This window comes from Podarcis raffonei, chromosome 16, assembly GCF_027172205.1.
Source record: "Podarcis raffonei isolate rPodRaf1 chromosome 16, rPodRaf1.pri, whole genome shotgun sequence".
Taxonomy (NCBI): Eukaryota; Metazoa; Chordata; class Lepidosauria; order Squamata; family Lacertidae; genus Podarcis; species Podarcis raffonei.
This window is the reverse complement of record NC_070617.1, coordinates 38,320,858-38,337,898: the sequence shown is the minus strand read 5'-3', so window position 1 is coordinate 38,337,898 and position 17,041 is coordinate 38,320,858. Positions and strand designations below refer to the sequence as shown.

At 43.2% G+C, this 17,041-nt stretch overlaps 1 protein-coding gene across 1 annotated transcript; it reads left to right on the top strand.

Moving 5' to 3' along the window:
• Window positions 1–284: 284 nt before the first annotated feature.
• LOC128404312 (vomeronasal type-2 receptor 26-like) lies at window positions 285–13,484 on the top strand (the record flags this gene model as incomplete). Its single annotated transcript, XM_053369798.1, has 6 exons — window positions 285–575; window positions 2,428–3,303; window positions 3,677–3,895; window positions 4,572–4,698; window positions 7,459–8,326; window positions 13,454–13,484. Coding segments are annotated over exons 1-6 (2,412 nt in total), but the record flags the coding sequence as incomplete, so codon positions are not given.
• Window positions 13,485–17,041: the final 3,557 nt, after the last annotated feature.

Here is a 17,041-nt window from a genome sequence, read left to right as displayed (position 1 = left end):
CACAGAAATTGTGGTGGAAGCACAAGTCTAAAACCACTGAGAGCCAGTGTGGTGTAGTGGCGAGTGTCTGACTGGGACATGGGAGACCAAGGTTAGAATCTCCACTGGGTGACCTTGGGCCAGTGCCTGCCTCTCAGCCTAACCTACATCCCTGGGCTGTTGTAGGGATTAACTGGAGAAGGGATTTTGAGATATAGGTTGTTGTGGCTATAAGACCATGAGACAATCTTTTGAAGCACAAGCCTTAATTCCACCATGAAACAGCAAGTCCCTTTATCTGCAGCATGGTGACCAAGTTCTACCAACACATCCTTGCCCTGGTGTTTGCTGTTGATGAGATCAATGAGAATCCCAGGATCTTGCCCAATGTCACCCTCGGGTTCCACATCTACGACAGCTATACTGATTCAAGGAGGACTTACCGCACCACTTTGGACCTGCTCTTTAAATCACACCAGTTTGTCCCTAACTACAAATGTGGCACCCAGGAAAATGTAATAGGAGTAATTGGAGGACTTAGTTCTGATACTTCGTCCTGCATGGCAGATATCTTGGGTCTTTTCAAGATTCCACAGGTAGGATCTGAGTACTGGAGCTCAGAGACTTTCCTCTCACCTCCCCCATAATTCACTCTTCTACTCTTTCCAGCAGTAATTTGATGAAGTGTAAAGATAGAGCATCCCACCTTCGTCGACGCTGGTTTTGGGGGACGCGGGTGGCGCTGTGGGTAAAAGCCTCAGCGCCTAGGGCTTGCCGATTGAAAGGTCGGCGGTTCGAATCCCCGCGGCAGGGTGCGCTCCCGTTGCACGGTCCCAGCGCCTGCCAACCTAGCAGTTCGAAAGCACCCCTGGGTGCAAGTAGATAAATAGGGACCACTTACTAGCGGGAAGGTAAACGGCGTTTCCATGTGCAGCTCTGGCTCGCCAGATGCAGCTTGTCACGCTGGCCACGTGACCCGGAAGTGTCTCCGGACAGCGCTGGCCCCCGGCCTCTTGAGTGAGATGGGCGCACAACCCTAGAGTCTGTCAAGACTGGCCCGTACGGGCAGGGGTACCTTTACCTTTACCTTTACCTTTTTAAAGATAGAACGATGTGATGGGAAGAAGAAGAATGAACTGAAATTTGCATTCATCACTATCCAATGATGTGCATGAGAGGTGTGTAGGTTTTAAATGATTTGTGTTTCTTTTGTAGAGAGGAGAATTGTTTGAGGTGTGATAGAAGGAGAGGGGCTGTTCACCTTGGGGAATTACAGCAGCACCATCTCAAGAACCCTAGAACCCCAAAGCCAGAAGAACCCCCCTTCTCTTTGCCTTTCCTCCGCATACACTCATTCCTTTGAAGTCTACCGGAAAGCAGATTGTAGTCAAACCACTTGTAAATGACTTCAAAGAGGATGGCTCATAGTGTCTATAAGCTGATGCTCCCCCCAACCCCCCCCCCAACAACAGGAATTTTCTCCTTAAAAGAAGTTAGCTCAGAATGAAAGGAACGGGTTTCAATATAAATCTCAGAATAAGAATAAGAATAATAAGAATAATAAATTTTATTTATACCCTGCCCTCCTCAGCCAAGCCTCCCTTAGGGCGACTAACACCATGTATAAAAACAATTGATTGAAATACAACTTAAAAACAAGATTAAAACACAACATTAAAATGCAGCCTCATTTCAGTAGGAACTCAAATAAATAACTTTTTTGGGGGATGAAAACGTCAAGTCTTCACCAAGGCCAACTATCCAGACTGGTCCTACATGGGCCAGAAAAAAGCCAGGGAAGTCCCCAAATAGGAGTTCCATCACAGAAGGAGAAAGGAAAAAGGATATAGGGGGAGGGGATCAAGTTGATTCCAAGCCAAAGGCCAGGCGGAACAACTCTTACAGAGTCTTACAGGCCCTGCGGAAAGAAATCAGATCCTGCAGGGCCCTGGTCTCATGAGACAGAGCATTCTACCAGGCTGGAGCCAGTGTTGAAAAAGCCCTGGCTCTGGTTGATGCTAATCTGACTTCTTTAGGGCCCGGGACCTCTAGGGTGTTGCTATTTAGAGTGTATGTTGACCAAAATTGTCAAGAGTGTCAGGAGTGTCTACATTAAGAGAGTTGTGTAGTTTTCTTAGTGTGAGTAAAAGGTGGAGGAACCTGTCCAAACAGAAGGAAATTGGGCATAGAATCATATAATCTTAGAGTTTGAAGGGACCCCAAGGGTCATCCAGTCCAACCCCCTTCAAGACAGGAATCTCTGCTGAAGCATCCATGACAGATGGCCACCCAACCTCTGCTTTAAACCCTCCAGGGAAGGAAAGTCCACCACCTCTTGTGGAAGTCTGTTCCACTGCTGTATAGAATGCCACTGACTGTATAGAATTGCACTGATTTGAAATCTGGGGAAATAATTATCTCCTCTTCCAACTCTTACTGTTTTTTAAGATTTCATATGGCTCATTTGAGCCAGCAGTGAAGAATCAAATCAAGTTCCCTTCCTTTTACCGCATGGTACCCAGTGAAGCCCTGCAATACCGAGGAATTATTCAGTTACTTCTGCACTTCAAGTGGAAATGGGTTGGGCTCTATGCTATAGATAATGAAGGTGGAGACCAATTCCTACAGACCATGGAGGAAATGCTTTTGCAGAATGGAATCTGTTCAGCATTCACAGAAAGAGCTCAAACGCACCTGCGCCTCTCTGACAGCATACAGGAGATGCTCTACCACAAACAAAGTACTTTGCCAGTATTCATGCAGAGCAACGCCAATGCAGTTGTTATATATGGAGAAAGTGCCTCTATTACATGGTTGGGAGCAGTTATAGGGGGAATCAAGATAAGTCAAATACTATTTCTGCAAAATAAGAGGCTCTCTACAGCAAAAGTGTGGATTACAACAGCCCAAATAGATTTCACATTATACCCCATTCAGACGATTACTGATATGGACAGGCACATGTTCCATGGCGCTATCTCCTTCACAATTCATTCAAAGGAAATAGAAGACTTCCAAAAGTTTCTTCAGCTTGTAAATCCTTCATGGGAAAATGAAGATGGATTTATCAAATATTTCTGGGAGCAAGCATTCAGTTGTTCATTATCCAACTCATTCATCTACGGCAGATGTACTGGAGAGGAGATGTTAGAGAGCCTTCCTGCCCCTTATTTTGAAATGAGCATGACTGGCCACAGCTACAGCATTTATAACGCCGCCTATGCTTTGGCCCATGCCTTACATATCTTGCAGTCAGCTGGGCTGAAACGCAGTGCAAGGGAGTCCAGCAACAGAATGGTTCCTCAGAATGTGGAGCCCTGGCAGGTAATGTTTCCTCATCTCCAATGTCAACTGTCATTATATAGGTTCTGGACAATTTCCTGGATCCAATATCCATGGTGTGACCAACCAGGTTCCTGATCTACAGGGTATTTCTATCAAGCTTTTATTTTCTCAGTTTTCTTAAGTCTTCTTCCAAATACTGATCCCATATAACCATGATTTTCCAGTCTTATTTCTACACTATGTATCATTTTGCAAGTACTCTGCAACACCCACCACAGTTGAATTTTATACCCTTTCATGATTTGTTACTCCCTTGCTGCTTCTGCAAGTAGATTACTATCCATGATGAATTGTAATGACTTGTAGCCATATAGGAAAATGACCTTCAGCTCCTCGTTCTCTTTCCACCCAGCTCCACTCAATCCTTCACAAGATCTCATTCAACAACACTGCTGGAGATGAAATTGCACTGGATGAGCATGGAGAATTAGCAGCCGGATTTGACATTACAAACTTGGTCACGTTCCCAAATAAATCATATGTCAGAGTCCAAGTTGGGAGGCTGGATCCTCCTGGCAAAGTGCTCACCATTGATGAGGACAGAATTGAATGGCACCGAGGCTTGACTCAGGTGAGGAGACAATATACAGCCTTGTCGTACTCCTTTCCCAATTTTGAACCAATCAGTTCAAAATGCTTTTGGATTACAACCAATTTTTTTTGGAGGCCCCATTGGCGAAAGCACGCCTTGGGTTACAACCTGTTTTGGTTTACAACTGGACCTCCACAACGGATTATGGTTGTAAACCAAGGTATCACTGTAATACAAATAGGATAAAATGTTTTATTAGAGGGTAAATTGATATATGGACGTTGAGTATTTCACTGAAGGCAAGGCATCATTTTATGAACTACCTTTTCCTATACACACATAAATAAACCATTATGATGAAAAATGCAATATTTAGAGGCATTAAGTCAGCACATCTTTAACCAAAGAGAGTCCTTGGCTTTCAGATAATGCATAATACTGACTGTTTTGGGACTGTGTGAAATCCCTGAGGCAAATCTCTAGTTAGTGATGCAAGATTGAATGTTAAACTATTTGATTCACTGATCAGGCTAAGTATGCAAATTTGAATCTGTCTTTGTATGATACTTAACAGAGCAGATATTCCTACTACTTATTGTATACCTGTGTACTTACAGCTTTTGCATTCTGTATCACTTGCCCTCCTGTTTGCTGGTCGAGTCTCTGATACAATATGAAAAAAGATGAATTCAACTGTTCCTATATATTTGGGCAGGTGCCACCTCTTTCAGTATGTAATGACATCTGCCGCCCTGGTTATGGGAAGAAAAAGAAGGAGGGGAAGAGCTTTTGCTGCTATGCTTGTGCTCCTTGTCCTGATGGGATGATCTCAAATGAGAAGGGTAGGATATGCTATGTTGTAAAAGATCAAGAGATGCATTTTATCGGAGTAAAATGTGGGCAATTCTTTTGCAAGTTCATTCTCATTAACATAGTGGCCATTTTTAAATTATGGCATTATGCATGGATCCCCACTTTTACATAGACACAACAATCTAATTGATATTCTGTTATAACCATACCAACAGCTCAGTGAATGATACATTAAGTTCTCAGATATCTCTGATAGCACAGGCCTTGGACTCATGATCTTGAATGCATGAATGGAACTTTGAGTAGCTGTAATTGTGGAACAAAGATTAAAGATGATGTTTGAAGTCATACTCGAAAATGAAGAGCTTGAGAGATTTCTGGGGTTTCCAATGAGCAGCTGTTTTGTAAACATCTTTGGAGGCATCTACAACGGTTTAACCTGAACGTAAAAAGAAACTCCCACCTTCTAGTACCAGTCCCTGTCAGAACAATGAAGTGGAGGTTTGGTCTTCCTTCTCCATCTTTTCCAGTCAACCATCCCTGCACCAGAGATCATGGCTAGTTTTACCCTTCATAGCCCTCACATTGATATGACAGGGAAGGCCTACCAATTTAATCACTCTCTAAGTCTCTTAGTTTTCTGTCAAAGAAATCAGTTAGTTAGGCATGCAACATCATGCATACACTGAGAGTTTTTGGGAAAGATTTTGAGCACCACAATGTAGGTAGGAGTATAGGAATATGAACTGATTGCCATACCCATTGGAGGAAAGATGGGAACTTGTTATGTGTACAAGAACAGGAAGGACATAATACATTGACAAGAAAAGGAAGTATAGGGATACTATGGGATATAAGAGGAGAGTCATATTCAACTAAATCATTGTGGTAGTGGAAGCAATGATTGCCACAAGTGCAAGGAAACTTCCCCCTCTTCTGTCCCCATCTGCCCCCTGAACTCTCCCCAAAAACTGATCTGGAGGTCTGGATCCCCCTTGAACAGTGTGCAGGGAGAGCAGAGGGAGATTATTCTGTTGGACAAGAAGTCATGCTTGCAGTGATGGAATGATCTTCTGAACACTATATTGAAAACAACCCAGAATATTTAGGTCCAAAAGGAAAAAAGGAAACAACAAGAAGAAATACATGGCTTCTTGAAATCAAAATGTGGGCTTGTAATATTTTAAGGCTTGGGAGGAGATACTTCTTCAGCCCAAATTCAACCTTCTAGGAAAACAGGCTACTGTTGGGTAGGGACAGAGACAGTAGTCAAATGGTTATGATCTATGCACCGTGTGTTAATTTCAGGCCATATTAAATGCCTAGCTTTGCACACAAACTATGCCAGGCACCTGTCAATTGGCCAACTACACAAGAAAGAGGCAGCATCACAGTTCAACAACACATTCCAGCCACACAAAAGGACTGGGGCAAGGAGCATGGCCTGGACAGAGTCCCAAGGTCAAGAAAGGGATGGGGAATCACATTTAAACCCCAGGCATACTGTTCCCAATGCTTGTCTTAAGCCTTACTATTTCAACATAATATTAAGACTCATTTTGAATTAAAATATTATTAGAAATTATATTAATTATCAACACGTTTTTGATTTTTATCTCCAATTCATATTTAGTCTATGTTCTATGCATTTTGAATCTGGTGTTATTTCTATTTGCGTCCTGTGATCTCTTTTTCTGTGCAACAAAAATGACCTTAGTCAGACTTTCCTCTTGTCCCTAAATAAACACTGATTGCAAAATCACTTCCTTCCCAACCATAATGTGAGTCTGGGGCATACAGCACATACTTCAGTCATTTCCATGTCTACTTAAATTTTTCTTTATTAAGGATAATAAAAAAACAATTTTCAGATACTTTGAAAGCAAAGTGTGTTTTGTACATCTTATTAAAACTATGAAAGTCAGACTAGATGGCCATGAAATAAAACATCAGGAGATGAATCAGACTGTTGGGAATTTTTTTATTGAAAATGAGGCAGTTTGGGGAGACTTCAATGTGACAGTCCCAATACACCTTTCTTTGTTGACTCCTACAATTTTGAACTACTGCCAGAATGGTTGTATCATTTCACTTAACAGTGCTTTTTATTTTAAGACTAACTTTGTTGAACACTAGGAGAAAACTACCGTATTTTTCGCCCTATAGGACGCACCTTTTCCCCTCCAAAAATGAAGGGGAAATGTGTGTGTGTCCTATGGGGCAAATGCAGGCTTTCGCTGAAGCCTGGAGAGCGAGAGGGGTCGGTGCGCACTGACCCCTCTCGCTCTCCAGGCTTTAGGAAGCTATCCTCAAGCCTTGGGAGCCTGCGGGAGTTCCTGCTGGGCTCCCATGGCTTGCTGAGAGCTGCCTGCATCCTGAAGCCTGGGGTGCGCAGCGGGGTGCACCCCGGGCTTCGGGCAGCTCTCCGCAACCCTGGGGAGACCGGCGCGACGTCGCGCCGGGCTCCCTAGGCTTGCGGATAGCAGCATGTTCTGGGGGCTGGGGTTGGGGGAAGCTCGGGCTTCCCCCAACCCAGCCCCGTGCCTGGGGGGGAAATAATTTTCTTCTTCTTTATTCCCCCCCCCAAAAAACACTAGGTGCGCCCTATGGGCTGGTACGCCCTATGGGGCGAAAAATACGGTATATTTCAAACCAGATATGATTCATGACATTTCTACTTGATGCATTTTGGGCAGAAGAATTTGAAACACTCCATGAGTAAAAACACAAGGTAGGCTTCTTGAGCATGAATCATTCTGGTTCTTACATTATCATGCATTCTTTTTCAGATGAAGAAACATGTGTCAGTTGTCCGGAAGACCAATATCCAAACAGAGGCCAGGATCAATGCATTCCTAAGATGCCAAACTTCCTGGCATTTGGTGACACTTTGGCCATTGTTTCAACTTCCTCTGCACTACTGTTGTCTCTTCTCACAGCTGTGGTGCTCGGCATCTTCGTTAAGCACCGGGACACTGCCATAGTCAAAGCCAACAACAGAAGTCTCACCTACATTCTCCTCATCTCCCTCCTCTTCTGCTTCCTCTGCTCCTTGATGTTCATTGGAAAACCTAATAAGGTGACTTGCCTTCTCCGACAAACTGCTTTTGGTATCATCTTCTGTGTGTCCATCTCTAGTATCCTGGCCAAAACTGCATCTGTGCTTTTAGCCTTCATGGCCACGAAACCAGGATCTAAGATGAGGAAATGGGTGGGGAAACGATCGGCTTATTCCATCATTCTGTCCTGCTCCCACATCCAAGTGGGGATCTGTTCTCTCTGGCTGGCAATGTTTCCCCCCTTTCCAGATAGAGATACACACACAATGATGGATCAAATTGTACTCTTATGTAATGAAGGGTCGGTCACTATGTTCTACTGCGTCTTGGGGTTTATGGGCTTCCTGGCCATTGTTTGTTTCACTGTAGCTTTTGTAGCCAGGAAGTTACCTGACAGCTTTAATGAAGCCAAGTTCATCACCTTCAGCATGTTGGTCTTCTGCAGTGTTTGGCTGACCTTCATTCCAACTTACCTGAGCACAAGAGGAAAAGACATGGTGGTGGTGGAGATCTTCTCCATACTGGCTTCCAGTGCTGGGTTACTGGGCTGCATCTTTGCCCCTAAATGCTACATCATTGTGGTGAGACCTGAGCTGAACAACAAAGAACATCTAATAGTTAAAAAGAAATAAATGAGATAAAGTACACATAAATTTATCCCCTCCCACATCAGATATCCCTCTCCCCTCCCCATATATAATGGTTAAAATGGGAAACATTATTCCTGAGCTGTAAGTGTGAATCCTAGTGATGTATGGAAGTGAGAGCTGGACCATAAAGAAGGCTGATTGCCGAAGAATTGATGCTTTTGAATTATGGTGCTGGAGGAGACTCTTGAGAGTCCCATGGACTGCAAGAAGATCAAACCTCTCCATTCTTAAGGAAAGCAGCCCTGAGTGCTCACTGGAAGGACAGATCCTGAAGCTGAGACTCCAATACTTTGGCCACCTCATGAGAAGAGATGACTCCCTGGAAAAGACCCTGATGTTGGGAAAGATGGAGGGCACAAGGAGAAGGGGACGACAGAGGACGAGATGGTTGGACAGTGTTCTCGAAGCTACAAACATGAGTTTGACCAAACTATGGGAGGCAGTGGAAGACAGAAGTGCCTGGCGTGCTCTGGTCCATGGGGTCACGAAGAGTTGGACACGACTAAACAACTAAACAACAACAACAACAAGTGTGAATTCGGTGGTTGCCACTGTTGAGTGATGTGCCCTTCAATATGCAATAAAAAGATACAATGCCTCTTTGAAATCATCCTCATCTCTCTTTCCAGCTAAAGCCTGAGCTTCCTTGGTCAATTTTTCTGAAAGTCCTATGATTCACACTTTCTGTTACCACATTGACATTTGCAAGTGTTCACACATGTGCTTGCATGCACACACACATTGAAAGAACTAAAAATAATGACCAAACAGAAACCCTTTTAGAAATAGGATATATATTGGCCACTTACCAGTTGTAAGGAGTGTGTGCAGGAGCCGGGCCCTGTGACCGGTAGGGCCTCACAGGATTGGGGCCTTCCTGAGTTTGCCGCACAGGTGAGGCTTGACAGAAGACTTGTAGCACCTGGTGGCAAGGGCTGAGAGGGGTATATAAGACCAGCATTTCCCTCTGGCTCTTTGCCACAGCAACACGCTACCCACCTAGCTGTGCTTCAGCTCCCTGACTTCTGGTTTCCTGATCCTCAGACTCTTGGTTTCCTGACCCCTGGACTGCTGACCCTGAACTGCTGATTCCTGCTTCCCGACCTCTACCCTGACAGTAAGAGCTGTTCGACAGTGGAATTTGCTGCCAAGGAGTGTGGTGGAGTATCCTTCTTTGGAGGTCTTTAAGCAGAGGCTTGACAACCATATGTCAGGAGTGCTCTGATGGTGTTTCCTGCTTGGCAGGGGGTTGGACTTGATGGCCCTTGTGGTCTCTTCCAACTCTATGATTCTATGATTCTACCCAGGTCCCAACGTACCAAGCCGGGACTCTGACTGCCTGTAACCCAGACCATGACACCAGTTCTCAGGTGCTGAGGCTAATAATAATAATAATAATAATTAATAATAATAAGGCTGATCTGATTTATGCTGGTGTAAATAAAATAAACAAATAAACCCCATTAGTGCTCTGGGGGTGAGGTGAACATGGCAGGGCAACATGGGTTTCTGGGGTTTTTCCTGTCGTCATACTGTCTCTCACAGCTACAATGAACCTCCCATTAAAATTATGTACTGGTCATTTCTTCATCGGGGGCAAATGGGCAAATTTAGCAGGGGATCAAATATCCCCCCCCCCACTGTATATATAATATACATATATGCAGGGCATTGTTTCTAGGAAAAAAAGGTGCTGGAACTTGTTGAATTTTTTTTAGGAGGATCAACCAACCCAAGTTGTTGAGCTCTTTTTGAAGGGGAAAACTTATCTTCTTCACCCGATTGCCTTCCACCTCCGCGCTGCCGCCCCAATTGCTGTGCTGCCCACTGACTCTGCCACACAGCCCTGACCGCCATGCTACCCTCCTCCTCCATCCCGCAGCCCTGAGCATCATGCTTGTGACTGGCACTGCAATACTACAGAGGTGCCAGAACTCACCAAAGAGATGCTGGAACTCAGTTTCGGTGAGTTCTGGCTGAACAAAAGCCCTATATATATGCAGAATGAAGAAACGGACAGGATAAATTTCATGGCAATGTTTATTCATATAGTTTATTTTCTCTAGGATATATTATTTATTCTCAGTTGTTCAACTGGGCCCCAGCACAACGATGCAGCATTTAGAGGGGGAAATGCAACCCAGCAGGCCAGAGTGTGAGAATATGATATACATGACATCTTCAGAATGAAGAGGTGGACATATGCCTTCATTTTATTTTCCTTACTAATTGCTCCCTGTTGTTCAGCTCAGGTCGCAGAAGAATGATGTAGCACTTAGGGGAAAAAATGCAGGCCAGTAACCCAAAACTGGAGGACAAGATGGAGAAGATCTCCACAGCCACCATGTATTTTCCTTTGGTGCTCAGGTAGGTTGGAACAAAGGATAACCAAACACTACAAAACACCAACATGCTGAAAGTGATAAATTTGGCTTCATTGAAACTGTCAGGTAATTTCCTGGCAAGGAAAGCCACCACGAGGCTGATAATGGCTAGGAAACCCATATAGCCCAAGACCAAATAAAACATGGTAGTGGAACCTTCATTACATTCCAGTATAATCTCCTCATTCACTGAGTGCATGTCTGTGTCTGGGAATGGAGGGAAAGTACTTAGCCAAAGAGTACATATGTCAACTTGAAGAAAGGAACAGGAAAGGATGATGGAATTTGTCAATCTTCTCCCCACCCATTTTCTTATTGTAGAACCTGGCTTGGTTGCCATAAATGCCATCACCACCATGATGGTTTTTGCTAAAATGCTGGAAAGAGCCACAGAGAATATGGCACCAAACACTGTCGGAGGAGGCAGATCGCTTTCCCAGGCTTTCCAATGAAGAGTATGGAGCTGAGGAAGCAAAGGAGGAGGGAGATGAGGAGGATGTAGGTGAGTGTCCGGTTGTTGGCTTTAACGATTGGAGTCTCCCTGTGCTTGATAAAAATCCCAAGGACAAAAACTGTGATCAATGAGAAAGCAATAGTCAAGGTAGCTAAGATGATCCCTAAATCTTCCTTGTAAGAGAGGTAACTTAGAACCTTAGCAATGCATCTAGTTTGGTCCTTGTTTGGATATTGGTCTTCTGGACATTTGACACAGGCATCCATATCTGAAAACAACAAAGAGCTGTTCAAATATTTCTATAGGTTGAGCTGCATAATTCTAATAATCTAATTTAGTGCAAGAGTTTGCTGTTGATTATGGTTTTTGATATTTTTGATATAAATTGAAATCAATGTAGAAAATCAGTTTCCTCCAAGAGCACCTGGTCATCAACTTGGATGGCTTTAAAAGAGGATTGGACAAATAAATACAGAATAGGGGTATCAATGAGGCAGTATGCATCTGAATACCAGCTCCTGGAAATAGCACAAGGAAGAGTGTTCTTGTGTTTGGGTTGTATGTTCAAGGGATGTGCATTCTCAAAGCAAATACGATATGTTACAGAAGATGAATGATATCACAGTACACAATTGTCTCCTACCCTTCTGGCCAGATATCATTCCTTCTGGACATGGAGCACAGTCATAACAGCAAAATTTCTCTCCTTCCTTCTTTTTCCTGCTGTAGCCAGGATGGCAGTTCTCATTGCACACAGAAAGGGGCAGCACCTGCACAGAATAATGTAAAGGGACTTGGATTAGTGCTCTTCATTCATTCAGCTCTACAAAGAGAATTATGTTGGGAAAATAAACCATTTGGCCCAATTCCTAAAAGAACCGTGTAAGGTGCATAGCAGATATTATATTGTGCAGCTTGAAGCGATTGGATGCATAAAACCTTTTCGAAAGAAACATTTTCCAGACCCATTATATATTATTTAAAACTTTACTTGCAGAACTTTCTACAAAATGATCTAATAAAATTTATTCAGAACTTTCTTCAGAACAGAACAAAAAGAAACATCCAAATAATTCCATATCTGGTGCATATCCCCACAAACTCAGAATCTTATAAGAAATAAAAGATAATGCAAAACAGACCTACACTAGATAGATAGATAGATAGATAGATAGATAGATAGATAATACTTTATTCGGCTATAAGCCCACAAGGTAAAACCAATCAATAAATAAAATAGCATTTTACATTCTAAAATATCAACTAAAATATTTCAACGCATAATCTCCTTCACATTACATACAATCTCTAGATGTACCATATTGTGGCCTTGAATATAAAGATGGTGGATAGAATTTACTAGATTTTTAATAGTCATGCAGCATTCCATGAAGTCTTTTATATGAAAGAACTGAATTCAGGAACCTGGCAACCTGTAATGTTCTATAAGAGTCAATGTCCTGGAGTAGATAGGCTAGATGTAATTCAGGTGGTTTAGCAACAGTTTCCAAAATGATTGCACTCAGAATCCTTGATCGGGGAACAATATATAAAGGACAATTAAACAAGATATGATAAAGGGATTCTATTGATTTGTTGTCACATGCGCATAAAACAGAGGTTTTACCGTTAGAAAATCTATTGCTCAGCACATTTGAGGGGAACACATTAAATCTGGCTCTAACAAAAGCGAATCTATGCGACGCAACCGATAAGGTAGACAGATATCGAGGTATCTGGGACATAAATGTAATGCCCTGGTTTATCGGGGAACATGTACCTCCACCTGTAGTAAGATTTTGTTGCAAATCAACCTCCTCCAATCTTTGTTTGATGACCTTTTTTGCTGTAATTAGATCTAAATTTAGTATATCGGAAGGAGAGATTCCATAAGTCAACAGTTTGGAATGGATTTTTGTTGCCCATGGGCTGGTAAATTCATCTCTCCAAAGGCACTGAATAAGATGGTAATTGGGCAATTTATGCCAAAGGGACAGCCAGTAATTAAAGGCATGTCTCCACATCAGGATCTCTAAGGAGGGGGTCTTAAGTTCTAAGCGAATAGCAGAGTTGCTTACACAGGAGGGTAGTTTCAAAAGGCGTCTGAGAAAAAGATTTTGCAATGTCACCAGAGGCATGAGGTTCACAAAAGCGCCCCATAAAGGGACCGCATAGGCCATAGTTGCAACCACTTTTGCACTATAAACTTTTAAGGCAGATGGAACATGCATAGCCCCCTCTGTAAAGAAAAAGCGTAATAGAGCGCAGATAAGGGCTTTGCCTTTATTTTGTAAGTATGTGATATGCGCTTTCCATCCCATATTATGCTGGAAGTAAATTCCTAGATATTGAAATTTGTAGACTTGTTCAATTGGCTTCCCCTCGAGTTCCCACCTATACAATTTACGACTCCTGGAAAAAATTAGGACTTTAGATTTGGAATGGTTAATAGTAAGTAAATTTGTTTGGCAATATAACGCGAAGATCTTAAAGGCCCTCCTCAAACCGATTCTTGAATATGAGAGGATCACCTCATCGTCAGCGTACAATAGTAAGGGGCAGCGATAGTCTGCAAGCCTGGGTGCCTGAATGGTGGTTTGGGCCTCAACTAGGGGAGTTCTCATGTCACTAATATAGAGGTTAAAGAGATAGGGGGCAAGGATGAACCCTTGTCGTACCCCCTTATTTATTGGTACAGAGTTTGTGAGGTCGCCCTCAGGTGTTAACCTCACCCTAGCGGCCGTCCCTTCATGTAATTTGATCATAAGCCACAACAGCCTTTTATCTATGCCCCACTTTGCCAATTTTCCCCATAGCAGCTCTCTAGAGATACTGTCAAAAGCCGCCGTCAAATCTATAAAAGCGGCACATAGAAGACCATGAGTGGGGGAAGAATACTTCCGCGCCAAATGATATAAAATTAGTGCATGGTCAATAGAAGCACGATTTGGTCTAAACCCGGCCTGTCCATGGCCTATCAGATTGGAATCTTCGGCCCATTGGGTTAGTCTGGTTAGCAGGAAGCGAGTATAGATTTTTCCGATGATTGATAATAAACTGATATTACGATAGTTTCCTGGGTCCTCTGGTGGTCCTTTTTTATATATAGGAATTATGATGGACTCCTTCCATGATCTAGGTATCTGGCCCGTGGCATTAATTGCATCAAAGATTTTTGCAAGAATTTTGGCCCACCATGCTGGGTGTTGTTTAATAGCTTCCGCCGGGATCAGATCGGGCCCTGGGGCTTTATCAGTTTTCAGTTTAGCAATTAAATCTACTATTTCCTCCGGGTCAGTATCTGGCCATATGGGCAAGTGACATGAAAGAGTATCAGAATGAATGTTAGAGATAACTGTCTGGGAGAAATATTTTCTTAGAAATTGTTCCCATGTCGGGGCTGGTATAACCGTCAATGGGTATTTCCTCGATCTTTTGTTGATTAAATTCCAAAAACCACGAGAGCTGCAAAGCTTAGAGGCAGCAATCAGCGCTTGCCAACGTCTTAGGTGCCATTCATGCTTGGCTGACTTCTGTGCCTGTTTGTAAGCAATTTTGGCCTGCAAGTACTCTGGGGGAAGAGTTTCAGCTCCAGAAGATTTATATCTGTTGTAGATACAACAGAGAGAGAGTCTAGCTTGCTTACATTTGGAATCAAACCAAGGTGCACCGAACCTGGGTTGATCTCGGTTAACCAGGTGAGTCGGCATCATAAAGAAGCTAGTTAAATCTACAGAGAGGTGGGAGAACCACTCCAATATCCTATTTGGTTCAGACAACTCCGCCACTGAGACAATAAGGGGTTCGGAGATATTCCTCTGGAAGAATTCTGCGTATTTTGGGGCCTGTTTCATAGACCATTTAATGCTTCTTACTTGAGCTGCGGCATTTAAACCTACATGAATTGGGTGTGAACCGCTAACCGGGTGCCAGTCAAGCGTTAGCTTGGCCGCTAGAGGTAGGTGGTCACTGGATTGTACATTGTCTACCTTAAAATAAAAGAAGTTTGAGAATAGGTCTTCTGAAACTAGAAGGTAGTCTAGGACACTATTTGATGTTGTGCCCAAATGAGTGAATTCTCCTGGCACGTCCGGAGGGCAATTGCCATTCAAAATGTTCAAATTCATACGAATGGCCAATTGATAAAGAAGGACTCCCGCCTCATTCACTCTGATGTCCTTAGATCTTCTTGATGTAAAAGAGATTAAATCAGATTTTGGGTAGGGGGGAGGTACCCACCACTTGGCCTTGATTATCCCATCCCAATTGGCGGCTGTACGTGCATTAAAGTCACCACCCATTATCGATGGAATATTAGGGTACATAACATAGCATGCCAATAAATGATCTTCCAGAGAATCCCATCTATAATGGAGGTCCGATATAAGACCACCTGGAGGAAGATAAACATTGGTGATTAATAGGGAGAATTTTTCGCTTGAAATCAGACCTGTAAAGGCAAAAGGAGGAAAAGTCTGAACTAGCGAGAGTTTAGCGCTCATTTTAAGCGATATGGCGATTGCAAGACCACATCTGGACCGGCTACCTTTTTGGGAGGGACTAGCTTGAAGTGATATCAGTTCAAAGCCATTTATATCTATTTTATCTTCTTCCCATGTTTCTTGCAAAAGGATTATCTGAAAAGAGTTTATATAGGACAGAAATTCGGGATCTAATCTTTTCCTTTTCCAGCCAGCAATATTCCAACTTAGGACTGCTAGCTGGGGACTTCTGTGTTGTTCTTTTAACAGTCAAAGCGAAGGAGGGGCAGACTCTCTGGAAGAGACAGAAGATGTAACAAAAAAATCAGTTATTTTACATTGGGAAGATGGTAACTGTGAGGAGCCCTCCAAATTAAATTTTTTAACAATTTGGTTCGACTGTTGGAACACCGAGGTTGATCTACTAGAAGTAGATCCCTGAACAGGAAGTCTCTTCATTTCGAAATTCTTTGTACAACTTGACAGAGAAATACCCAGAGAGGGAGAAATTAAGTCCGTCGGAGGAAACCCTCTAGCAGATTTATCATCAGGCATTAGGATGATTTTATTGATGCGTCCCATCGGGTCTTCAATCGTTTCCGACAACGGGTCCCGAAGTGTAACATTCACATTTTCCTTTAAAGAAGGTAGTTGAGGGGACATCACGGGGGCGGTAATTGTGGAAGACTCTCTCGGGGGCATCACTTGTGGACTACTTCTATTTCTGGTCGAAACTGGAGAAGATTCTAGCTCTGGCATAGATGAGTGAGTTAAAGAGGGATTTAAGTCAGGCAGGGAAATCAGAGTTTCGTCCTTAGGTGTGTTGGTCGATGGATGTAGATGAAGGTTAAGTGAGGATGGCAGAGCCTGGTCGTCTCGTGGAATAGCACTGGGGGCAGAAACAACTTGAAGATTTGAGTCTTGCAGGATGGTTTTTGTTTTCAAAGTGGGGCTGAGCTGAAGAAGGTCGACCACTTCTGTCCGGTGAACCCAAGTGGGGTTGTTTGAAGCATCGTTAGTATCTTCCCCTCTGTGTTGGACTTGCAAAAGCTGAGATTTAAGCGTGTCATATCTTTGCATCATCACCGTCTGTTCTTTCGGAGGGAGGGCTCTGAACGAATCAATAAGTTCCCTTTCATCAAGGGCAGTCTGCAGGTTTCCGTCCTCATATATGGCTGTTTGAGAGGGTATCGAGATTGGTCGAGAATGGCACGCTGCAGAATCATCGCAGTGGGGCCTGACAGTATTTTGAAGTAAGGCAGAGTCTCTTGTCCTAATGTCCTCACCGCCAGGGCACCTATTTAGAAGGGGTTTGATCTTGCTATCTGCAAAAACCCTCGTTGC